At 42.4% G+C, this 27670-nt stretch overlaps 1 protein-coding gene across 1 annotated transcript in view; it reads left to right on the top strand.

Annotated features, from left to right (window-relative positions):
- LOC124788547 (homeobox protein Hox-A4-like) overlaps positions 1–25943 on the top strand; it is a 446751-nt gene extending 420808 nt beyond the window's left edge. Inside the window, 1 exon segment of the mRNA XM_047255818.1 lies at positions 23717–25943. Coding sequence (XP_047111774.1) covers positions 23717–24174 — 458 coding nt within the window. The 3' untranslated portion in view covers positions 24175–25943.
- Positions 25944–27670: the final 1727 nt, after the last annotated feature.

Genomic DNA, 27670 nt, shown 5'->3' on the forward strand with positions numbered 1-27670 from the left:
TCCAGTCACATTATAGTGATCGCCGCCTGTATTCGACGTCAACGTAATAGAACCACTCACAGGTGGCAGCACTAGCAATGGAGAGTATATAAGGCACGTAGGTGAAACGCAGAAAATCGTGCACTCCTTGTCATCATGTGGAAAAGTAACGATTTATCTTACGTCCAAAAGGGCGTGACAGTGGCTTTTGGTCCGAGGGGGAAGCCATTTCTGAAATGGCTAAGCTTGCAAACTGTTCGCGTGCCGCCGTGGTTTAAGTATACCGTGTACGGCAAAATGGCGCCATCGAAAACCGGCGCTAGGCAACTGTGGTGCACCACGGGTCACAGGTGAGTGGAGTGGACGACGGATGCGGAGATTGTACGGGCGAACAGACGTCCAACTGTTGAACAGCTGACCGCCCAGATGAAGAAAGGGGCTAACAACAGTATCTCTTTAATGACCGTTCAGCGACCGTTGCTGCGTATGAGCCTCCGCGGCAGGATCCTAATTCATGCACCCATGCTCAATTTGCACGCTATTACCGCAACTCGACGTCCATCGAGAGATGACAGATGACCTCTTCAGATGAGTCACAAATTATGCTCCATCGGGCAGATATCCGTTAGCGTGTACGGCGTGTAACGTCTGAGCAAAGTGTCCTGCCCGGAGAAAGGAGCGTTGTGGTCTAGGGCATGTTTTCGTGGAATTCCCTGGGTGACACGTGGTTCTTATATACCCTCCATTGCAAGTGGTGCTACCTGATGTCTGGGAGTGATTATTGCACGTTAACGTCGAACATAACCGGTGGTCAACTTAATGTGACTGGACCATGTAGCATTCCATAGGTGTTTATCACGGTCATGGTGAATGTTTAGTTCGTTCAATCACAATTAGCTAACTGCTTCTTACTTAACCAGACTTTTGTTGCTTAAGTATGATAATCACTTTAATAATGATGTCTAGCAGTAACTTAAGATGGATGTGTTGTAGCCAGCCGTTGTGACCGAGCGGTTCTAGGCGCTTCAGCCAGGAACCGCGCTTCCGCTACGGTCGCAGGTTCGATTCCTGCCTCGGGCATGGGTGTGTGTGATGTCCTTAGGTTAGTTAGATTTAAGTAGTTCTAAGTCTATGGAACTGATGACCTCAGATGTTAAGTCACATATTGGTTTATCACGACCACATGAACGCTCTCACGGTAAAACGGGACAGCGCCAAACTCCATTACTACAATAAACAAACAGAACGTAGAACGTACAAACAAAGAAAGGATATTTTTCCCCGTACTTCTTTGCATTTTGTGGAGTAAATGCTAAGAAGATGGAGACACGGGGATATATATGTAAAAGAAGAGTAAAATATGGAAATTCGAATGGCAAGAGGGATGTTCAATTGACTGTTGTTGGCACTGTATAGAGTTGATGTTCCTGGCAAATGGCCGTCTAGAGCTCCTACAACATTTCCAGTTCTCGTTTCTAACTTGAATAGCCTGTTTCTAAAAAGAACAGGAAACGTTACTTTCTGTCGTTCCCCTAGTAACTCAACCCTACCCCGCCCCAACCAACGCCTCCCAACTCTTCTTTCTACCTCTCTACTCTCCGGTCGCAATCAGCGTGAAGAACATTCTGCAATTCGTCATAAGTAGCACAGTTATTCAGACTGCTCCTGAATACGGTACGCCATGTAATCGTATGATACGGCAACTTCCCGTGTATACAGGTAGTTTACTGTGGAAGATGCTTGAGCTACCGACGGTTCCAAGGATATATTGAATCTAGTCAGCTAACTTGCTGACATATTTTCCATATTTCCACTCAATAATGTCTTGTGGAATAACTTTCTGGGCTAAGTCACAACTTGGAAAGCAAATAACGACTGTACAAAAGCCAGCAGTAAGTTTTTTTGTGGCATTCAGCAACGGACGTCATGTAGATGACTATTGAAGAAGCTAGAGATTTTAGCTGCGCCGTCTCAATACATATGCATTCGCAAATGAAATTCGTCATAAATAATCCATCACAGCTTAAGAAGAACAGTGAGGTCCATATCTACAAGACCAGAGAGAAAATAACCTCTGTTACCCATTTTTAAAGCTGTTAGTGTTCAGTAGTTCAGTATGCAGCAACAAAAACCTTTGATAATGTCCCCAACAAAATAAAGTGTTTGACAGGTAACATAGTAAATTTTAAATCTAACCTAAAATCATTTCGCCTGAACAACTTCTATTTCGCGGACAAATTTCTGTTTAAAAATGGCAGCCTGTAAAAAATAAAAGAGCTAGTCTTTAACCGCGGTTGCGTGAGTAGCACTAAAAATTTGTCCACTAATGTTAACATTGGACATTTATACATATGTTGAAATATACTCGTTCCAAATCATTTCTATATAAGAGCCATGGAAATGATCTATGGTACATGGAACTATCTAAGTAACTAACAACGAAATTTTCTTTATTTGAAGCTAATCTGGTAAATGATACGCCGGTGCGAGTAAGTATAAACGTGTAAAATAAGTGGTGCATCAGAAACATTTATCCGCTCTTGCTGCACTATATTTTCTGCAGAAATAAAGGCGGAAATTTATGATGAATTTTACCTTAGGCAAAGGACTGCAGACTTTTATTTTCGAAACAGCCAGTTGAATTTAGGAGGCTATATTTTATACAAGCAAGCACATACAGTATTGTGAAACATGCGAATAATCTTTGGAGTGTCTCTCTCATTGTCGACTGTGATATGTGGCTGTTACGCTCTCGATATAATTGCGTTGTGGTTGTTCATTTTTCCTCTTAAATTAGACGTGACCTCATCGCTGAACTCTGTGCGTGGCAGGAAACTTGTTTCGCACCTCCACGTTCAGACTGAGTTCACAAAATTCTAGACGTTGTTGCTTATCACCACCATGGAGGGCTCGTAGCAACTGAATCTTGCATGGTTTGAAACAGAAACGCCGACGCAGAACAACGCCAGACAGACACATGGGGAATGGCTCTTTGCTAGCAAGACGAATAGACTTCTGTGGACAACGTTCAAAGCTGTGTTCAGAGCGCTCTACGACCTGAACGAACACACGGGGGCTTTGTGCAGATTTCCCTTTGCATAAATAAGCAGTGTCTTGAAACAGCTAGTGCCATCAGTGAATGAGTTGAGATGTAGGAGATGCATTGCCGTAGTCTACTCTCGAAGAAAATAACTCCGATAGTTGTAACTGAATTTAACCTCCTGAAACAGAGAAGTTAAAACGCCATTTATTGCTGGGTAATGAACGAGGACGCGAGTGAACTAGCAGTACCTAGGAGACCTCTGCCAACAACCTCACGAACCCACTAATTACAACCGACTCAAAGATAAACTTTTCGTTTCGATGCGTAAGTCAAAATTGAACCCAAGTTTCTGTCTTTATTCGTTATGAAGAAGTAGTCTGCGAAACGTTTGAATTTTTCTGGAATACTGCGGCGGCGCGGTTCCTTCCGTCCCTTTACGACGAACCTGCACCTACCTGTGAACATTGTCTCAGCATATCATCAGTAGGGAAGCCGAGCGAAACCTACTGCACTTTGCCAGCCGGTGTGGCCGTGAGGTTCTAAGCGCTTCAGTCTGGAACCGCGTGACCGCTACGGTCGCAGGTTCGAATCCTGCCTCGGGCATGGATGTGTGTGATGTCCTTAGGTTAGTTAGGTTTAAGTAGTTCTAAGTTCTAGGGGACTGATGACCACAGATGTGAAGTCCCATAGTGCTCAGAGCCATTTGAACCATTTGAACCTACTGTACTTCGACGTGAACCAGGCTGCAATTAAAGTCACTAAATCTACGTTTCGGGAAAAAGTTTTCACACGAAATGAGAGGTTAATATATTCTGAAACTTAGGTGAATAAGTATCACTGCCAAGTCCGTGCGTCTTAACACTGTCACTCACAATTCCTTTCACTCACGTTAGCAAGTTTATGGTGTTGCGTTTCCCGAAAACGTAATAGCTACAAAAATACGGATTGTTTTTGATTGAGAATGCTCGCCAAATATTAAGTCTGTCGGTACCTAATGCCGCCACAGTTTTTAGCCACCGACCTGCCCAATACGCCACGCAGAATAGATGTCTTTTCTCGTCACAAAATTCACTTAAAAATTCCGAAATTTGTACACACCCATCCGAATAATTATGCCGTCATTTACCACACTTTTGATGTATGAAACACTGTTAGATCCGGCAACTTATCATTTCCATCGGAACTACTACTACACACGTCCGAACTGTTTCATGGCTAGGCTGCGACTCCTCTCTAGAATACTCTAAGTCTTCTCTACAAGCAGAGACAAGCGCGCGAAGAATATTGCTTTACTATTGGTCAGTTTACTCAACAGCCAATAGAAAACAACATTCTCCCGCGACAGTCCGCGCTTTTCATCAATAACCAATCGCAAAATAGTAAACCCAACGACTGCACTATTTACCGACGTAATTACCTAATATGCTGAAGTTTTCTTGATGCATAAAGTTATTTACTATTGCTATTTATATCTGAATTAACTTTCCCTTTACCATAAACTTACTTTACAGATCTATTCTACAAAAATCCCCTTTGTCCACATCCATACTTCTTCGAAATGTTCCCACACTAAATCCCACTACATAACTCGTTAAACAATTATCTTCATATTAACCTTAAACCACACTCACGCATCATTCACACTGCTAAAACACATTTATAACATTTTACCTACACAAAAAGACATAATAACACTTTATGAAAATACTAGAACAGTTTATGAAAAACATTGTATTACTTTAGTGCACTCTAGTGGGCACAATCGAAACTAAATCAGTCCCCTATCCAATATTGTCCTCTATCGGCTGTTCCATAAAGTACGTGCGCGTCCAGTCTCGCGTCACCATCTGTCACTATCCAGCTCTGAGACACATCTCCCACTTAACCGCCTCCAAGGCAGGATCGGTATACGGCGCTACGCCTCAATACCCTATATATTAGATCATTTGTTCCAATTTCCCATTCCGAATTGTTGAAAGGCATCATAAAAATGCATCATTTTCAGGCAGTGGGAAGAACATTTGCCTTCAGGTTATCACGCAATGGGTGAACGTTTGTCTTAGGGTCTTCCGAGAAGATTTCGGGGTGACAAAATGCGACGGGCCAAAAGAGATCATACATGACACTGTGATGGATCTCCATGACTTTGATCACTTTGCTGACATAAGCATCTCTGCTGTCGGTATCACAATAGGGCTGAGCTGCACAGCAGCTGTGGAACGCCTCCATCATTCGCTCTCGTCACATGTAATCGCTACCGGCGATGGCAGCAAATTACGTCTCCTTGCTGCTGGCACTCGCCGCTACAGTCCCGCCGAAAGGCCCGCGCGCACTGCCCTGCGCAATATACACAGGTGGAGGCTGGCGTTCCATTCGTCATGCCGAGAGATACTCGATTACAGCGCGCGACTCGCGGAAGTGGTAATGACTTCTGCGTAAGTGACGGCATATTAACAGGATTAAAGGCTACCTGCCAGCTCATTGTCGCTCACAAAGGAGGATCTTGCCGCCGCGCCGGATCCGTCCCACAAAAGGAACGCCGCCGCCCGAACCCTACCATTAATCCTTTAACCGCGCGACCACGGCGAGAAAATGATTTCTGCCCTGCGGCGAAAGCGGCTGGGTTCCCAGCGCTCCTTACCTGTAAACACAGAAAACGTTCGCCTTCTGTTTCCGCTGCCGATTGCAGCGCGAACAGCAGCCACAGGATGTTCAGCAAGTTGCAACCGGTTGACTATCAAAGTGAAGTATATTCCCGAATTTTACACTTTTCCGATTTGTTAAACACGTTTATCTCAAGCCTACTAAAGCTACTGTATGCTTCATTACCATCATTATACATTTACTGTAATTGTCACACCTTTTGTCCTCTATGACCTTAACTCTCTTTAATAAATTTTGGAAATTAGTGGTAAGTTCTGTGGAACCAAATTGCCGGTGTCGTCGGTACCTAGGCTTGCACAGTATTTACTCTAACTTAAACCAACTTACGCTAAGGACAACACACACACCCACGCCTGTAAGGGACTCGAACATCTGACGGAGGGATCTCTTTGATATTCTTTCACCTTGAAGTATTTTCCAGGTCAGCCTGGATCAATTCCATCTATCTTAAGCCATCCTTTGGCAGGTCTGACCTTTCAATCACGTCTAAATTTGAATTCGTTTTAGTTCTTTTATGACATTCATTTTTATTCATTTCTGTCGAGCGTTCCAAACTGGAAACACTTTTAATTCATGTTGCCCTGCACAGCCCTCTTTCTCTAGTAAATACATGTTCTAGACAAACGAGAGAGTCAAACTGTGCCCCTACTAAAAATTCATATTCGCAGTCGCAATCGCGAGGAATCAGTCACGTACAAAAAGTTGTTCAACTAGAGCCATCGTTAGTTTCTGGTGTTGTTCGATTATGAAAACAGCTGGAGCATGTGGTATAACTCCACATAACATTGCAAGTGCAGATTTGCACAATTCTGTGATTCACATGGCTCACTAATAGCATAGTCGTTTTCTTCTTCTTGTTCTTCTGCGTTGATTTATGTTTACTTATTTTTTTGAGTTGATAAGAGCGTTAACGGCTGGATTTCTCTGACCGCTATTCTATAAAGTGAATAATTCCGCTGGTTGACTCTGCAACAAAAGAAATGTTGTCATCTAAAAATATGTAACAGTTATTCACATTCCTTTCAACACTTCCCTCACAAGACTAACCTTAACTCATAAACGTTTTTCGCTAACGTGAGGAAAGCAAGAGAACATACATAAATTTCCATTTTCGTGAATGACTTCTTCAGACAACCAAAATTTGCTATATCAATTTTTTTTAAATGGAAGACTTGCTTCAATCACAAATCAGTATTGATCGACTTAGTGTTAAAAATTTTTTGGCATTAGACAGAGTGAAATAGAAAGCTCAATGTATTATCATGGTCTGTAAACATTCCATTTTCTTGACATCAGTTGTTCACAGAATTTACGAGTGTCCACTGCATGCACATAACGGCTCTCATACATTACGATAAACGTCGGAAAATCATAAACACGTTAACATATAAAAGTTCAAACCTTTTTCCATGCAGTCTCCAAAATTGAACTCGAATCGATTATAAGTGACGACGCGCCTTAAAAATCGACCGACACTCGGCTACACTCTTGCTGAGGTCTCAAAAATTTGTGCTTCTTTTCGGTGTTATCCGGTGTTGAAGCAGGAAATTCCTGCAAAGAAAATCAGCTCGGCTACTAGAGCTCTTATGTATCCGTGAAGCTTGCACATCCTGACGAAGATGTTTGAAATTGCCCTTCTGGTCTGAAGATGGCTGATCGTATTTGTAATGAATAATAAACAATTTTAGCGGCCGAGCTCTTTCCCTTACTATCATAACTTGCAGCCTCATGTGATCTGTGGAGTCATATCCCCCAGTGACACGGAGTATCTTTCCATCGGCCATTTGGGCGGTATAGGTCAATGGTGAATACACTAGTTTCGTATTTGGGAAGGATCTCATCCCTGTTCAGCAGTCCACATTAAGGTTTACTGAGGTCTCGGTAAATTATTTCAGTTTGATACCTGGGAGTATCATTTAAACAGACCTGTGGACATTTTCTTCGTCAGCCTTCTCCAACTGAGATAACGCTTCTCCGTTAACGACCTTAATATCGACAGGACTTTAAACTTCAGTCTTTTTCAAAAACATTTTTATGGTTTCATCTCGCCTGCGTGTCTTACGGTACTAAAAATAGACAAAGAAGATTTATATAGGCTTCCCTTTTTTACAACTATGCATGCATCAGAAACTGTTACTAACCAAATCTAAATTCACCGGGAGTTAACTGGAAAAGTAGTTCTGAGATAAGGTATCACGTAGAGCACTTGTACAAAGAAATCAGATTCAGCACTTTGACATTCGCTGCTGAATAAATACTTTCTTCAGGCTTTTCCATATATTACGAGCTTCGCTTTTATGTAACAGTTTTGCTCTTGTGTATATTAATACGGTCTCTGCACTTTCCATCAGTTCGTCATCTAGGTGCTTTCTTATTTCTTGGAATAAAATTCCTGGGCCCAGCAGCCGTCGAGTTGGCTGGCTACATCTCCCGCCAGCTTTCATTTCATTTCCATTAGAGTCTTAATTACGTCTTCAGTTCCAGTCAATCACTACTACAATGGTTTGTTTTTCTGTCTCCTACAGTAATTCCAAATACGCATCTATCCATTTGTTTTCGAATGATTTTCTCATTGAAAGTCGACAGCATAACGTCAGTAACTAGTATTATACATTAAATGCAAAAAAATTCCATTTCTGAAAAATCCGACTCCTCGTTTATAAAACTCTGTTTAGTTCACTAAGAAATAAATTTACCGAATAATAAAACGAAATAGTTTCTCTTTTCAGTTAACTTTGATTAAGTTAGAGATGTTGAAATTCAGAGGCTCTAGGAACACGTTATTTCCGTGCGACAACTGCTAACGTGATGGGAATGCTATTCATCAACTGTCTACTCTCCACGAAATGTCACACAATAGACGTTAAACGGTGGTACACCGCGCAGATCCCCATGTGTTCAACAAAACAGCAGAGCACCGGTGATCGCGATTTTACTTCGCACAGAAAAGACCGCGGTGAGTTAGTGCTCGACCTTCAGGAGAGTCCCAAATGCGGTATGTGTTGAAAATTCCTGTCAACAGAGCTGCAATGAAATGAAGGACGTTTCGACTGGCACGAGACGCGCGCTGCGCCGAGACGTAACGACACAGCTACGTAAGCTGGCTGTAACTCGGCGCGCGGCAGCGGGGGACGTCAAAGCGTAATCGCTTTTCACGCTCATATTCGTAATATAGTACCTTGTATTCATTCTCTGCCTCTTCCCTTTATGCAGAAGAAACATTGTCTTCCTAGCAACAGGAGACATCACTGAATGCAAGCCTGGACAGCTTATTGCTACTCGGCGTTCCCCCTTGATTGTCAGAAACTACGAGAAGTTCTCTTCAAGTGCACAAGATTCAAAAGAACTCGGACGTATCTGGCATAAATTACTTCATGACATGTGTCCATACGCTAAGGTGTACAATACTTAAGATCCGTTCTCTGGATGGTAACGCCAAAGTCATTTACTGAGTTTGTCTGCAGACCGGTCCTTCAGAGGGGGTTCAGTCCACAATTATACATTATTCACGTGTAAAAGACTGCACCTTTCTAAGAGACAGTTTACTCCGTTATAATAATTCCCAATGAACCATGGGGAGAATGCATAAATAGCAAAGTCTTAATCTTCGGGCACGTAGATGATATAGAGATGCATCTGTCGTCTGGACATTGGTCACCAACGCTTGGCTACAATGTTGAGACTGCCGTTTCGGAAGACAATGGTAAAAGAAATGGAAGAGGAAATGCAAGATATCACTAGATAGCCAGTTGTTCTGAAAACATAGGAAGGAGTCACTTAATTTCTATCCACGTCTACATGTATATTCCGCAGGTATTTGTGACGGTGGGTAATCTTTGTACCATTATCACTTCCCTCTTTTCCTGTTCCAGTAGCGAATGATTCGCGGGAAGTACGATAGTTGGCAAGCATCCGTGTGAGCTCGACTCTCTCTGATTTTATGATCATGGTCTTTCCACGATATTTAAGTTGGATGAAGGGATACTTCCAATGGATTCCATTCGGGCATCTGGCTTAGTTGCTATTAGTTTTATATGGTCGTTCCTCTTTAAATCGTTGGGTACGCATACTCCTCAGTATTTTATGGCTGTGACTGTTTACAGTGATTATTTTGCGATCGTGTAGTTATACAGTAATGAATTCGAATGGTGTATCATCAACACTGTCCTATACTATAAGTGCGAACATTTTAGGTTAGGCCTGACCGTGACTGAGGAATTGAAAACAGTGATTGTTGTAGTCAGTCACGTTTTTATTCTCCTGACTACATGTGTCGAGAGTTTCTACCTCCATCATGTTAATAAGGCTTGGATGTGTTGGATGGACGTGTTTTGAGACGACTGCTTAGTTTATCTACAAGAGCGGAAGGCAATGTCTTCGAGATGAAAACGATTATCGTTGAACTATATTTTCTAAGGAGAAAAGTGATTCATTAGGAAGGACAGAAAATGAACTCTATGCTAACTGTAGATGTACGATGATTTCGTAATACATTTCGCTGTCTTCGTTACTAGTGTTCGAAATATACTTAACAAACGAAAACATTTCAAAATCTCTAATGTGTGTCGCACGAATCTATTCTCCTAACAAATAGACAATACTCCGTCGTAATTAATGTTTGGCACATGTCGTCATACAGCATATAGAAACCGTAAAATTCCGCTGCTGAGAAGAATGCACGCGGCAGTAATGTGTCTATGAGAGGGTGACGTGGTCTGAACTGAATAGTATGCGCTGTTCTAGACTCATTTTCACGATCGCAGTTATGTGAAAATCGTGTGACTGATGTGAAGCGGTTAGGGCGATATAAAGTTTTGTATTGGCAGAAGAGCCAACACCGTGTTACGAGTGGAGGCCGAAACGCAGGCGTTTTAGCTCACGCAGGCTGGCGTGAGGAGGGAAAAACTATACTGACGTGAGGTCTATAACATGACAAGGAATGAGAATTCACAAAACGGACGTAATTAGTTTGATACTTAACTTTAATCCATTACATGATTCACAATATTATCTGTTCAGAATACATTCTTGAAGATAGTACTTATAGTAACTGAATATGGCGCCTTGCTAGGTCGTAGCAAATGACGTAGCTGAAGGCTATGCTAAACTGTCGTCTCTGCAAATGAGAGCGTATGTAGACGGTGAACCATCGCTAGCAAAGTCGGCTGTACAACTGGGGCGAGTGCTAGGGAGTCTCTCTAGACTAGACCTGCCGTGTGGCGGCGCTCGGTCTGCAATCACTGATAGTGGCGACACGCGGGTCCGACGTATACTAACGGACCGTGGTCGATTTAAAGGCTACCACCTAGCAAGTGTGGTGTCTGGCGGTGACACCACATAAAGATATTAAATTGTCCCACATCTTCAGTTCAATAACACCTCAGAAATAATATCGCTCTGATTCGCCATTTGTGTGTTTGGTATCACTAGCGGCTGTATCAATAACATATTTATACTGGCACAGCGTATGCAACTACTGAAATGCGTTTCTCTGCGTGCACGGTAGGGTTTACTCGTCTGTTTCTTGCTTTTAAAGCGAATGTGATGTCTATGTACACGTTTCACTTGAATTTTACCGTTTAGCAGTGGCGCTGTCTGCCACAGAATTTACTTTCTTTGGGGTTCGTAGCGCTAAACGTTCAAGGAAAGACCTTTGATAATCATGCGCTACTTCGGAGTGGAGAGTGGGCCAACGTTAAACGTCCATAAAATGAAGGTGTACACAAATATATATGTGCGGCATCGTTGGTTTCACTTATTCTATAAAAATAACGCACCTCACTAGCATCTAACATATCATTTCTTCAACAGGCAATAGAAACACACAGTATGTAAGTTACGCGATTATAATACTTGTCATAACCAAGTTGCTCGATTAATATTAATTCCATCAAAGACTGCTGTATATAAATCACCATGTAGGAATTACTGTGCATGATTTAACTGAGATATCCACAGATTCCGTGAAAGGGTGGGAGAGATGTGTGGAACATACAGTCACGTTATATGGCACCCTTACACGCTAATGCCTGTCTAATAAGTCGTATATCACCAAGAGAATAAGTGTGCAACGTATAGAATGCAGTAGGGTTGACAGAGTGAATCTATTTTTCCCCTTTCCGGGGAACGGTCATCCTAAGGCAGCTACTAAAGAGGGTTCGCCATCTGATGAACTGATACTTAGTGCGGAGGTACTATAACCAGTTTCCAGTTCGCACAGAATCAACCATTCAAAAATACATCCATAGAATGATCGTTAGAAATGGACTTTTATAAGAATTTATTAATGAAGTCTGCAATTATGATGAATATTAAAAATTAATTTTCGTTTAAATAACAAAATAAATTTATTTCTGATCATTATTGTTTCAGCTCATGCCATATTCTAATGTTATGAACGGAATAAAGCGGACCCTGCCTAGTTAATACTTAAAACCAAACTGGTACTCACCGAGCCTTTGAAAGCAGACATATAGAGCTCAAAGCCAAAGAGCGCGCGTGCACCAGATCAGTGTCATAGTAGCGTTGTTCGTGAACACCATTAAAAAAAAATCTCCGCACAGTTATTCGGGCTGACTTGTCAGGAAATTCAACACCGTTACTTTCGAACCTTCACAGAAGCCCTTCGGGTACACCCTCTTAGTCTAGCACTCCTGGATAAAAAGCGGCCGGCCGGAGTGGCCGTGTGGTTCTAGGCGCTACAGTCTGGAGCCGAACGACCGCTACGGTCGCAGGTTCGAATCCTGCCTCGGGCATGGATGTGTGTGATGTCCTTAGGTTAGTTAGGTTTAATTAGCTCTAAGTTGTAGGCGACTGATGACCTCAGCAGTTAAGTCGGATAGTGCTCAGAGCCATTTGAACCATTTGATAAAAAGCGTACTTGCTTCTGTTAAGTCAAAAATTCTTTAGGACAAGCACATATTTGAGAAGATACTCCGTATGATAGTATATACGAGTTTTACGTTCAAACTGCGTCTACATTCTCCCTCTGCAAACCATGGGAAGTGCTTGGCTGAGGAGACTTCTGGTCGTACCTATGAATGAGCATTTACGACAGCTTCATCTCACAGTCCAACATATTATTACTGCCATGTATTGATATAAGGTGTGTGAGTCCTGTCGTTATTGTAATTACTTAATGCCACAGTCATAGAACGCTAATTTACTGCGTTTTGTAAATTCCACGATTTTTAATTTCTGATTATCTGAAACAAGTTGACAAAGCCTTATCAATATGCCAATGGATATCTGTGTAGGATTTTTGCGACTGGTATTTCATTATAGATAACTGCAGCATATAATTTGTTATAAAAGTTATCTGACAGGTGATTAACTTACATGTACAGCAAGAGTCCTAATACACTTCCCCACTGCACGCTTGAGGTTACTTCTACTCGCCTGGATGACGCTCCGTTCAGATTAGCATGGATTTTCCTCTCTGCCACGAAATCCTCGATCCAGTTACAAAAATCGTTTTCCACCATTTATTACCGAACATTCGTTAGTTGTTTTTTTTATGATTGTTGTCTTCAGTCAGAGAGTGGTTGCTCTCCACGATGATCAATTCTGTGCACCCATCTTCCTCTGCATTACTTTTGCAACCAAGACCCATTTGAACACGCTTACTGCATCTGAGACGTGGTCTCTCTCTACAGTTTTTAGACCCCACACTTCTTTGCATTAGGAAAATGACGATTCCTTGATGTCAAAGGAAGTCTCCAATCAACTTACCCATTCCTTAAGTCAAGCTGTGCCACAGATTTCTTCTATCCTCATTTCGATTTAGTACCTCTTCATTAGTTACCCCATCTGCCCGTTTAATGTCCAGCACTCACATGTAACACCGCATATCAAAAGCTTCTACTCATTTTTCCCCGTAAGTTTACCATCCACGTTTCACTTCCAAGCTAGGCTACTCTCCAAACAAATGTCTTCAGAAAATACTTCCCAACATTTAAATTTAAATTCGCTGCTAACAGGTTTATACTTTTTAGAAATATTTTTCTTGCTACTGCATCTCCATCTTCATTTCCCAAGCTACCTTGCCGTATGTGGGGGGTGGTACTCTGTGTACTAGTTTCACTTTCACTTCCCCTATTCCAGTCTCGAATGGTTCGCGGAAAGCACGCTTTCATCTGAACCTCCTTGTGGTCAGTCTAACAGTTTTTAAATAAATGATGATTTTCACCCGACAGTGTAGTTCAGTGTCGCACTGCGTTCGCAAACTGAATAAGACGGAATCTATCTGTCCTGATAAGCGCTCTGAATTAGCAGCTACACTACTGGCCATTAAAATTGCTACACCACAAAGATGACGTGCTACAGACGCGAAATTTAACCGACAGGAATAAGATGCTGTGATATGCAAATGATTGGCTTTTCACAGCATTCACGCAAGGTTGGCGCCGGTGGTGACACCTACAACGTGCTGACATGAGAAAAGTTTCCAACCAATTTTTCATACACAAGCAGCAGTTGACCGGCGTTGCCTGGTGAAACGTTGTTGTGATGCCTCGTGTGAGGAGGAGAAATGCGTACCCTCACTTTTCCGACTTTGATAAAGGTCGGATTGTAGCCTATCGCGATTGCGGTTTATCTCATCGCGACATTGCTGCTCGCGTTGGTCGAGATCCAATGACTGTTAGCAGAATATGGAATCGGTGGGTTCAGGAGGGTAATACGAAACGCCGTGCTGGATCCCAACGGCCTTGTATCACTAACAGTCGAGGTGACAGGCCTCTTATCCGCATGGCTGTTACGGATCGTACAGCCACGTCTCGATCCCTGAGTCAGCAGATGGGGACGTTTGCAAGACAACAACCATCTGCACGAACAGTTCGACGACGTTTGCAGCAGCATGGACTATCAGCTCGTAGACCATGGCTACGGTTACCCTTGACGCTGCATCACAGACAGGAGCGCCTGCGATGGTGTTCTCAACGAGGAACCTGGGTGCACGAATGGGAAAACGTCATTTTTTCGGATGAATCCAGTTTCTGTTTACAGCATCATGATGGTCGCATCCGTGTTTGGCGACATCGCGGTGAACGCACATTGGAAGCCGTGTATTCGTCATCGCCATACTGGCGTATCACCCGGCGTGATGGTATGGGGTGCCATTGGTTACACGTCTCGGTCACCTCTTGTCGCATTGACGGCACTTTGAACAGTGGACGTTATATTTCAGATGAGTTACGGCCCTTGGCTCTACCCTTTATTCGATTCCTGCGAAACCCTACATTTCAGAAGGATAATGCACGACCGCATGTTCCAGGTCCTGTACAGGCCTTTCTGGATACAGAAAATGTTCGACTGCTGCCCTGGCCAGCACATTCTCCAGATGTCTCACCAATTGAAAACGTCTGGTCAATGGTTGCCGAGCAACTGGCTCGTGACAATACGCTAGTCACTACTCTTGATGGACTGTGGTATCGCTTTGAAGCTGCATGGGCAGCTGTACCTGTACACGCCATCCAAGCTCCGTTTGACTCAATGCCCAGGCGTATCAAGGCCGTTATTACGGCCAGAGGTGGTTGTTCTGGGTACTGATTTCTCAGGATCTATGCACCCAAATTGCGTGAAAATGTAATCACATGTTAGTTCTAGTATAATATATTCGTCCAATGAATACCCGTTTATCATATGCATTTCTTCGTGGTGTAGCAATTTTAATGGCCAGTAGTGTACGATAACAAAGCCAGCTAGGCAGAAGAGTTCTTTGTTCCCGCTGACGGACCTATTAATACTCCGCAAAGAAGCCTGCGGAACAACAAGGAAACATCAGTCACGCCTGAGTTATCCCGTGCACCAATAAGCTCGCGAAAGCGGCCTCACTCCTTCATTAGCGTCCAGTCAGGCACCCGGCAGACACATCCTCTCCTAGTGATTAGAATACGAACAGCGGCGTAATTCTGTTCCCGTCTGGCGCTGCGTCGGCACCGCTTTGCGCCGACCGGCATTTCCGTTAATAGGCAATATATTTTGTTCGAGCCCTAGTGGCTTGTCGCACTTGCAGACAGCGCCATTTTCTGCTACTAAGCGAAGCATCGGTACCCCTATTTGTCAGAGACGCGGTGCTAATGAGTTCGATGTCACGTCAACGACAGCTTATCCTCATTTCGTGAGCTGGCTATTACGTGGTGTCGAAGATGCTCATTTCAGTTGAACGAACAGTCTCTCTTGAGCGTCGCGCTTTGAGCATAGACAGAAAGCAAGCGGAACACTCTAAATTACGAGTATGCGTCCGCATTATAAGACAAGAAGTTGCTTCAACCTTGTAACAAAGCTATGTTGGAGCAGTTGGAAAAAGTTAGACCTATATATGGCCTAAAATCATCTAGGCGAATTAGACGGTAATACGGTGAAAGGAGTCGGGTACGGTATATTCTAGAATGAATGATATAGGTTTTAGTTTCCTCAGCTAGCCCTTCTGTTAGAGTGGTTCAGAAAAATACTAATCATAACGCTATTCTTTAAATTTCACAATATGTATGAATGACCTAGTAGATAGTGTCAGAAGATCCGTGCGGCTTTTCGCGGATGATGCTGTAGTATACAGAGAAGTTGCAGCATTAGAAAATTGCAGCGAAATGCAGGAAGATCTGCACCGGATAGGCACTTGGTGCAGGGAGTGTCAACTGACCCTTAACATAGACAAATGTAATGTATTGCGAATACATAGAAAGAAGGATCCTTTATTGTATGATTATATGATAGCGGAACAAACACTGGTAGCAGTTACTTCTGTAAAATATCTGGGAGTATGCGTACGGAACGATTTGAAGTGGGATGATCATGTAAAATTAATTGTTGGTAAGGCGGGTGCCAGATTGAGATTCACTGGGAGAGTCCTTAGAAAATGTAGTCCATCAACAAAGGTGGCGGCTTATAAAACACTCGTTCGACCTATACTTGAGTATTGCTCATCAGTGTGGGATCCGTACCAGGTCGGGTTGACGGAGGAGATAGAATAGATCAAAAGAAGAGCGGTGCGTTTCGTCACAGGGTTATTTGGTAAGCGTGATAGCGTTACGGAGATGTTTAGCAAACTCAAGTGGCAGACTCTGCAAGAGAGGCGCTCTGCATCGCGGTGTAGCTTGCTGTCCAGGTTTCGAGAGGGTGCGTTTCTGGATGAGGTATCGAATATATTGCTTCCCCCTACTTATGCCTCCCGAGGAGATCACGAATGTAAAATTAGAGAGATTCGAGCGCGCACGGAGGCTTTCCGGCAGTCGTTCTTCCCGCGAACCATACGCGACTGGAACAGGAAAGGGAGGTAATGACAGTGGCACGTAAAGTGCCCTCCGCCACACACCGTCGGGTGGCTTGCGGAGTATAAATGTAAATGTAGATGCATCTTACTCTTTCTGCTAGTGTGTGTATATGGACGTGTGTGGGTGTGTGTGCGTATGTGTGTGTATGATGAGAGAGAGGGAGGGAGAGGGAGGAAGTGGAGGGAGGTTGGTAACCGCCTCGAGATTGTTGCACTTGTCTAGCAATTCCCTAGCCAATGTCATCATAGATTTTCCTTAGTTCATTTGCATATGACACGGATCTGCACACTAATGTGTAGCTAGATACGTTACCATGACGTCAGCGTTTCATCATACGCACTTTCCAGAGGGTGACAATAACACACAGCTGTATCATCGTAAATGAGGGAGAATACGAGCAAATGATACACCACGGCAAGCCCTTAGCTCGAGACAATGGGTTGGAGCACGCATTACCATGAGAAAGTAGCTCATCCTTTCTGCGAATCCTTCTGATACTGCTAAATACATCTCTGATGGTCCGAAGAACGTTTCTGTCAATGTCTTGCGAGCAAGAAAACACTGCGAAATGTCTGCAGCTGTTCTGTCCTCTAACTTCATTCAATAAGAAGTCGTTATGGTTGACAGTCATCTCTTAGCGCACATTCAAATTCGTATTTTGTTACCATTACTGTTAGTTTGACTGAATCTCAATCTTTAGTCAACAGTAAGCTTTTTGGGGAGGGGTGCGTAGATTCGTTCCGTAAGGATGGTGGCAGAAATCGACCTCCACCTTCTTACAAAAGTACCAAGTAGTTTGATAAGTTTTCCAGAGAAGGGAATTTTAAGACCCTGATTTGAACCATTGCATCGGCAGGGACAATGCATCAGCTGTGGGAAAATCATAAAATTATGTACTACAAAAGGCTATTTCTCTTCTTAAGGGGTTTCCCTGTTTCTCTCTCTATATATATTTTTTCTTTTTTTTTTCCAAGTGGCTCACGGCCAGGTACATGCGTTTCTAACTGACACAGCTCGCATGGGGAGGGAGTGAAGAGCCTACGACTGCACACAGTATACAATCGAACAAATAGCTACTCCCAAATTCGCGTATGTGTATGATTTTTCCTCCAAGTTAGATTCTAGCTGCCCTTCTGAATTTTATAACTACCGCATCGAAAACATAGTTCCCCATCTCACACACTGTTAAGATTCGTCTAACTCATTTCCTCCTGTATATTCGTAGACTTGATAATCGTTAGTCCGTGTTAGAAACATCTGCTGCGAAAAAGATACCACGGGACTTTAGGAAGTGTAAACATTTTTGTTGCCTTTGAAGTCATCAGTACGAGGACTGGTTGGATGCAGCTCTGCGTGATGTCCTATTTTATGGATGTCTTTTCGTAGCTACAGCGTGCTAAGTCTACTTTATTCAGCTTCCTATATTCAAGTTTTGTTCTCTGTCTATAATTTTTACTGCTCGCACTTTCATCCCTCACCAAATGAACTATCCTTTGATACCTCAGGATATAGTCTATAAACATTTCCCTTCTTTGTATCACAAATTTCTTTTTTCCCCCAAACTATTTAGTACGGTTATGCCATCTACTCATTTAATCTTCAGCTTTCTTCCGTTGTACCAAATTACAATATTTTTATTCTCTTCTTGTCTGAAGTGTATATCGTCCAGGTTTCACTTCCTTAGAAGGTTTTAATCGAATCAAATACCTTCAGAAAATAATAATTCATAATAATTACTTTAGAACGTATTTCTCTTTTTTTAAATTTAGCTCCATCTGTAACCTGGAAATTCTCAGCGACTGTACTTATTTCAGTAGGTGAAAGAAGGTACAGCAATCAGTCGCAACTTGTGTTTGTTGTAGGAGATCTACATTTCGCTCACTGAGTGACGATCTTCAGTGCAGCAAATAAAGTTAACACATTTCAGCCGTTGTTTGGCATAGTCCTCCTTGGACTATACACGTTAAGAATATTGTAGTGTGAACTCTTGACGTGTATAGTCGAAGGGGTACTATACCGGACAACAGCTGGAATGTGTTAACTATATTTGCTGCATTGGTGGTGGTCACTCAGTTGCCGAATTTAAATCTGCTACAATAAACTCAAGTTGCGGCTGATTGCTAAACCTTCTTTCACCAATTGTGTTGCTCTTTGCCCATGATAATGATGGTGGTGGCTGTGGGTAAATTACTTGAAGAAATACACCAGTCAGTCTTGATGCTGTGTTTCTTTAAGTAACAGCTATATTTTTCAGAAAAGTTTTTACAGTTATTGCTAGTCTACATTTTATGTCCTCTCTACTTCTGCCACCGTCAGGATATGCATATTTTTAATTAAGTGCAATTTACAGAGGAAATAAATAGCCTGCTTGAAAGGCAGCTGAATGTTACACACATTAAAATACGGTAGAGAGGCTGTTTTATTTCCAGTTTTCTTCCTGTATCCTTGACATTTCCCGTTACCGATTTCGTACGTGGAACCTGTTCTCGCCTGGCAGCTAAAGAACCCCAACAGTCTTATTACTGAACGCTGATTACCGCAGTCCCGGCTGGTGTAATGACACCGCCAAAGCAATCCGCTCCGGCTTTCCGAGCGGAAGAGGTCGTGACGGCCGGTAAATCTCGGCTAAATCAGAAGATGACGGCCGCGTGGCAAATCGGCGCCAGCGCGCGCCCGGGAACACCTTTAACGGTGGGGGCGGTGGAGGTGGGTAAGCCCAGACCAGACAGCACCAGGTAATGCGTGGCTGGCCAAGAAGTCGCAGTGGGGCTTCCAGAGAGGTCATTCTGCAAATCAGCCCCTAAGGAGGGCGGCCATCCTAGGTGTCAATTTTAAAGGCTACTGTGGGACCCTAACTACTGGACATAGACAAAGTTTTCGATTTATCCAGCGATACAGAAACTGTTTATAAACTGTACTTATAACGCTTCCCTGTATCGGTAGTAAGGCTTATACAAAGTTTCCCCTCCAGACGCAGTTCCAAGATCAGAGTACATGCAGCTCATTCCGCAAGATCAGTGATGGGAAGCATTCTGTTTACTTTATACAAGGCAGACAGGCCAGAGACCTCTTACTGTACAGAGTCTTGTAGATTTTCAGGCATTGACAATATCAAAAACAGGAAGAGAGGACGCAGCCGAAGTTTTTTGCAGCCTGGCATACAGCACTTTTTTTAATAAACTGTGCCAGAAGGTTTCTCTTTACTAGTAGTAAGCCTGCTACAAAGCTTTCTCCCTGAACTCGGCTTCAAGTTCAGTGTAGATTCACGATGTTAGAAACAGTCTGAAAAGCTTGTAAGGATGTTGCAGGGGAGGTAGTGCTGAGAAATAATTGTTAAGATGAAAAACTGGACACGTTGCCCCGTTTCCAAGTTATTTAGCATTGCCATTATCCAATCAGGTGGGTGCGCGCGAATTCAAGCCCTTGCGCGCGCTAAAATGCGGCAATGGGCAGGCATCTGTGGGTCTGTGAGTTACCATTTGTTCTGAAACTCATTATCAATTAAAATGTGCAATTTTTCGAAGTAATAAATTTAAACAAGTTGAGTTCGATTTGAGGAAACCAAACGAAAAACACGTTTGGCGGCACTGTCTTTGGCAAGTTGCTTCAGTGTGCGCTCGCAACGACTTGATTGGCTAACTTCAATGCTAAATAACTGAGAAACGGCACGGCGTAATGAATTTTGTTCTTCTTAACAATCATTTCTCAGCACAGCCTCCTCTGCAACAGCCTTACAAGCTATTCAGACTGCCGGCCAGAGTGGCCGAACGGTTCTAGGCGCTGCAGTCTGGAACCGAGCGACCGCCTTACAAGCTATTCAGACTGCCGGCCAGAGTGGCCGAACGGTTCTAGGCGCTGCAGTCTGGAACCGAGCGACCGCAACGGTCGGAGTTTCGAATCCTGCCTCGGGCATGGATGTGTGTGATGTCCTTAGGTTAGTTAGGTTTAAGTAGTTCTAAGTTCTAGGGGACTGATGACCTCAGCAGTTGAGTCCCATAGTGCTCAGAGCCATTTGAGCCTATTCAGACTATTTCTGACATGTCGGGAGTTTCCTAAGGATCAGTGATGGGACCCATACTGTATACTTTATAAGTGACGTTAGGTCGACGACACCATACTATGCGCAGTTTTGTAGACGTGCTGCCACTATCAATAACAAAAGCAGGAAGAGAGGACGTGATCACTCCGGACGTCGGTTCGATTGTGCCCTCTGTAGGTGTATACTGGCGGCTCCTGGTTATCCGTATGATTACCAGTTTTATCACAGAGGGGCGTAAGGGTGGTGCATTATAGCGCCGAAATCGATAGCAAATAAAAACAGGACTTTTAAATAGAGCAGAAGGATTCATTCATATTCCAAAAATCATAGTAACAACTGGCGTCCGCTTATCTATCTGAAGATCTATTTACGAATACAGAACTTAATTCTCCTTTGTATCCAAAAGCACAACATGTGTTTTATAACAATATATAGCGCGTTCGAAAAGTAGCTGTGCCCTGGACTATGGATGTAGATAACGTTGGAAGATCGAATCAAATTTACCAGAACACATGTTGGCAGAACTATTTTTCACAGATACGCGATCTTGTTTTTGTCTTGTACTTTTGTGTAACATTAAACTGTTTGGATCAGTTGATGAAAACTGTTGAATGCGATGTGCAGTGTTTGGATGTTCAATATGTTTCTAAATTATGGTGCTTTCAACTGTGGAACATATTTTTCCTCTTAAACATGTATTTTGAGAAGGCGATAAACAGACAGATTTGTCATAGGAGGTATTCGCTGAAAAATTCCCGGAAACAGCTGTACGTCATAGTAATGCGGTTCGTCGACTTCTTGAGAAATTTCGAGAGACATTTTCAGTCTTAATGGCGAGAAAACTGGAGGACCACTTACATTAAACGAATAGAAGTTGTTGGACATTTCTGACTATGCAGCAGAGGCCAGCAAAATCATTGCAAAAGTTGGAAAGGATTGAAACTGTTCCCGTATAAAATAACAGGAGTGCATGAATTAAAAGCTGCGGATCATGAAACGCGAACCTGTTGATGCAAATGATTACCATCTTTTATTAAGAGAAATGACATTGATATTCTTGACGCCACTTTCTGTACAGATGACGTCTGGTTCAGTCTGTCTGGTCATGTTGACACATGAAACACAAGATCATGGTCAGTCGAGAATCTTCGCTCTGTGCTTGAAACTCCACTAAATGACAGAAAAATGGTGTGTGGCTAGCCATATCCAGACGTCACATTATTGGACCTTTATTTTTTGAAGAAGTCATGATCAGTGAACGTTACTGTTTAATGATCCACGATTTAACAGGCCAGGCAAAGAAGACGAAATCGACCAGTCATGGTTTCAACACTCTGACGCTACTGCTCCCAAAGCTAACAACATTATACGTTTTCTGGAAGAGTTTTTGGGGAACTGGTCATCTAAACCTATGGACTCTTCGCTCGCCGGACCTCAGACCACCGGGCTTCTTTCTTAGGGGAGCAGCGACATCTCTACTGTATTGGAATCTCCCACGCACGTTATGTGACAAAAACAGAAATGCCTCTGTGTGTGAGAGGCGTATCACAATCAGATACGCAGGGAGCATTTCACAATAAAATTAAGCGATTTCAGATTTCAGTCATATGCAGTTGATGTTCATGAGATACGATGAGTGCCCGGAGTGGCCAAGCGATTCTAGGCGCTACAGTCTGGAACCGCGCGACCGCTACGGTCGCAGGTTCGAATCCTGCCTCGGGCATGGATGTGTGTGATGTCCTTAGGTTAGTTAGGTTTAAGTAGTTCTAAGTTCTAGGGGACTGATGACCACAGCAGTTGAGTCCCATAGTGCTCAGAGCCATTTGAACAATGTTTTTTTTTTTTTTTTTTTTTAACGCTATGAGTCTCGTCTTTAGCTAAAACAGTGAGGGTAGCTAAGCAATGAATTAAGATCTAAACCAGGACCAGGATTCGAACCTGAATCTCCTGCTTCGTACGCAGACGCACTATTCGTTGCACTACACTGGCACAACTGCTACTGAAATTCTGTTGACTATTCTATAACGTCTATGTCCCCGATACAAATGCCAATTCACACTTCAGCCCATGGCTGTTCCCTTCATAACTCGCATCAGTACTGCCAAGGCTGTCCAATATTGGAGGGTCGTGGCATTACTGGTGTACGTTTACAAGTGTAACAGTAATGTGCTGAGGTGTGAATGGCAATTTGTATCAGGGAGAGAGATACAATAGAATAGTCATCACACCTGAGGTAGATGGTGTGCCTCTGTGGCACAATGGATAGTGCATCTCCTAATGAAGTAGGAGACACAGGTTCGAATCACAGCCCATCTACAAATTGTAGTTCATTGCTTCAGCCTACATTAATATTGAAGAATTCAGAATTCTATGGCTGCTTGTGGATGTCATTTTCAACACATGGTGTAGCCTCACAGCAACTTTCAGAACACCTTGTATTTTAAACAAGTTAGATGATATACAAATGAGATGATTAACTAAACGTTTTTTCAGTTCAGGAATGTAACAGAAAAAAGAACCAAGTGAAGGGGCTCGTTTTCAGCTAGCAATCTACCAAATTTAGAAGGATATAGAGATGTTTATTCCTTTACAGTTTGTGCATCATACAGGATGACTACTCTGGATTTAAAATGTGAATAGACATATTGAAGCAAATAATGAAGAAATCGGAAGAAAGAAAAAGAGTACTAACGGCAATGTTGTTGCTGTGTGTTGCAGAGGGCCAAGCCAGCCACCTGAACCTGTTCAACTCGCGGCAGCAGGCGAAGAAGAAGCGGAAGTCGCGCACGGCGTTCACCAACCACCAGATCTTCGAGCTGGAGAAGCGCTTCCTGTACCAGAAGTACCTGTCTCCAGCGGACCGCGACGAGATCGCGGGCCAACTCGGCCTGAGCAACGCGCAGGTCATCACGTGGTTCCAGAACCGGCGCGCCAAGCTGAAGCGCGACATGGAGGAGCTCAAAAAGGACGTCGAGTCCACCAAGATCCTGAGCGCGCACAAGTCTTTCCTGGAGAACGTCACCGACCTCGGCATCCTGAAGAAGAAGGCACCCCCGAGCAGCGCCCAGATGGCGGCAGCTGCAGCGGCGGCGGTGGCGGCGGCGGCAGCCGTGTCCTCCGCGGGGGCGGCATCTGGGGGCGGCGGGGGCGGAGGCGACTCGGGTGTCGACAAGTAGATGGCACCACTGCAGGCCGCTGTGTCACACAATGTGCAATAATTAGACGGACACTCGCTATGTAGACATTGGGATTCTGAGTGCGACTCACTTGCGCGATATATCGCCACGGAGCATAGTTCGGTGTATATATGCCGACAAGTATTTTGTTCCTGTAATTAGAAGCGGTCAAGAAATAGTTCCGCACAGTCAATGTTTGTGAAGAACTGGGACCTAATAAGAAGTTGGTGGAGTATTGTACGCTATCCGTCATAAAAGCGAAACGATGTAGGAGTCAGCATACGTTGTGGCAAGATCGTTATTGTTGCTAGTATTTACTACTAAAAAAAGTCAAGTGCCAGGTTTGACGAGATATGGATGTCAACATTTCATGCAGTGCGAAAATGAACTGTGAGCTGTCTTACGAACGTTGAGAAATGATGGCTTTCTCCTTGAAACTGAAAATTTTGTCCTGCTCTTATAACTCGTGTGACGTCCATTCGTTCAAAAAAAAAATCGTGTCATTAGTACTTCAATTACGCCTTAAAAAGCGGAGACTGCATCTACTTTGGGAAAAACGGGAAAGTTTTTTTATAAAAATGAATTTTAGGATCACAAAATCACTATTAAAGTAACAAAACCTACTCTGTGACCAGTGAATAAATGTTTGATAATCACGGTGCACTTTGAGGCTTAGCTCCATTTTCAGATCACAACTCCTTTTATGATTTAAAAACTACAAAAGTTTAGTGAGGTGACTAATTACGGAGGGTTTTTGCTATTTCCTTCGTTTTACTTCCAATCATATTTACAAATGCAGTTATGCCTAACAGTAAAACTAATTTTCATTTTTTTAAACCCCCGTAAAATCTTACGAACATAATAGACCAACACGGCACATTATTTTTACCATAAGGTCTTAATTTCTTGTAAATTATCGTTAACGAACGATTCTGCGGGAATTTGCTGTCCATTAAAGATTGCTGACTCCGTTATACCTTGAAGACAACACACAGAAAATGTCTGTGGAGTCGTCACACACCGTCTGAGCACCGAATTAAGTCCATTTCGCATTCTGGCAGGATCCTCCTTTTTCCCGCCACATTTTGAAAGGAACTTGTAGGGAACAACTAACTTAAAGTTATCAGCAGAACTGTTAATATACTGCGAGAACTTGACTGACCCAACGCTGTTGAAGCTAATTCACTGTGTGTGTTAAGGTCCTACCTAGTGGTACTACTTAGAGGACAATGGAAACAGTAAACTGAAGGAGCCATGTGATCGCTGACTCTTCGTAATATGTGCACACCGCGAAGAACGAGTATTACGAACCAGGAGGCACGGCAGTGATTGTTTTACTCATTTCTGTTCCTGAGACAAGAAACTTATGTGCAGTGCTGTGACAGTTGTTTTCTATGTACAGTCTCTCTAAACAGCGAGATGAAGGTTACGAATGTAAATACTCGCCATTGAGTGTAGCTAACTTGTGTCATAGTTTCGTACATGTAAGTGCTTCACGCTGTAGTTTCGTAACTGTGAAAACAGAGGTCAATATCTACCTTCATTATCCTAATTTTGTTACTTCGCTTCAATTTTGTCGCAACCACAGTGAAATCCATAAAAGATATAAATTGTAAATTCAAATTACTTGTGTCAAAAGTGATTGGTGATCTCAGAATAATAGGAATAAACAATAGCTGGCGTAGAGAGATAAATATAAATGTTGTAGTCTTACAATAACAATAGGAATGACGAATCAAATTGCTGTAATATATATACATACGGTTATATGTCCGCGATAATTTATTCCTATATGAGTTAATAAAAACAGTATTATAATACTAATTTTGTCATCAAATTCTTTGAACATGATTTGTTGATTGACACCTTCCCTACGATAATGACAGACACCAAGTACTACTCGTAAGTGCTATGGTTCCCAAAACATTCTTTTACCACAGCAACAACAATACAGTTCAAATCCTTTATCACTTTCGTAAAAGAAACAATGACTGTAATAATATAGCCTAAAATATTTGATTGCCACAGATGAACATCTGTATAATCTACAGTATCATAGGAATGTAACTGTGTTTACACCTTCTCCGTTTCATTGCAGTGGGCTGAAACAATTTCTCTTTCACTTAAAGCCCCGCCTTATTGTCAGTTTTATCGCTATTCTTAGAACACAAACATAAAAAAAACATGAGATGGTCTAACGCTTAAGTTGATGAAAGAATATTGTAAGCAGTGACGATAGTAATAATAAAACTCTAGAGAGTTTGGGACATATCTCCAACACATTCAAGCATTGACAAAGTTGAAAATTAGTGCAGTGGTTTTCTTCTCTTACCTAAATCCAGAGATCTGATGGAATGCCTTCCATATTTTCAAGTAGTGTGCCCTTTATCTTTATCAGTGAGCGATGGAAGGAAAGTGCTATCTTGAGAGATGAACTTAATACGTAATATTAACTTTTTATTAAAAAAAGAGAGTGTGTTAACCATAAAAATTTTAGAGGAATAAATATGACAAATACCACATACGACATCCATCGGATCATATTTAACAACAAGCTTCGGCAACTAATGGAAGTAAGTATGATAGAGCACAATTAAGTTCACGAAGACACTGGTCATCAGTTGACAATTCTTATAACACCGTAGGTGTTTGCTAAATATGCAAATCGTCCCTATAATACTACCGATTTTTCGAGGATTTTAAGTTTGACTGTGATCATGTATGTTAATGGTAAGTAATCGGAATGTAATTCATCTCCTGAAAGGTTATATATTGAAATGATGTAAAGATATTCGAACTGCAGTCGAAGCAACGGTATGTTATTTAAGAAGCGAAATTTGTGACCAAGCAAATTAAATATAGTCGCCAGCCGAATTAGAAAAAAAAAAATTTCTAGTAAATGTACAGCAAACAAAACAAGGTAACTGCTGACTTAAACTCCACTTCCAAGAGAAAGACAGTAACTGGACAAAAGAAATCCTAACACGTATTAGCAAAATAACTAGTCATCAGTAGATCTGATATCTGCTTGAGTTTAATGGCACAACTACTTCACACTAAAATGTACTACTTGCTTAAGTATTTAAAGAATCTGCTTGAGTTTAGTGGCAACAAACTACTTCACACTAACATGAGACTGCATGTAATGCTTGCATAGCACAGAACATGAGTGGTACATGTGGAATCAGAATCTGTTATAGTTCAAGGAAGATAATGCAATTCATTATTTTAACAGCACAACTAGGTCAATAATGATTAATTAAGTTTTGCACGAACTTTCACTGTGGCTAAATTGGTAACTGACTACAACGGACGGGGAACAACCCTAAAAATATTCTGTCTCATAACACGTTTCCTGATTAATAATAATATCATACATAAGAGGAATAGATGCACAAAATTACTATTTAGAAACCTGTGACACCAATATAACTGTTGTAGACCTTCAGTCTGTTATAATCTAGATTTCGTTTTTGTAATAACTGTTCTCGAGTAA

Source organism: Schistocerca piceifrons, chromosome 3 (assembly GCF_021461385.2).
Source record: "Schistocerca piceifrons isolate TAMUIC-IGC-003096 chromosome 3, iqSchPice1.1, whole genome shotgun sequence".
NCBI lineage: Eukaryota > Metazoa > Arthropoda > Insecta > Orthoptera > Acrididae > Schistocerca > Schistocerca piceifrons.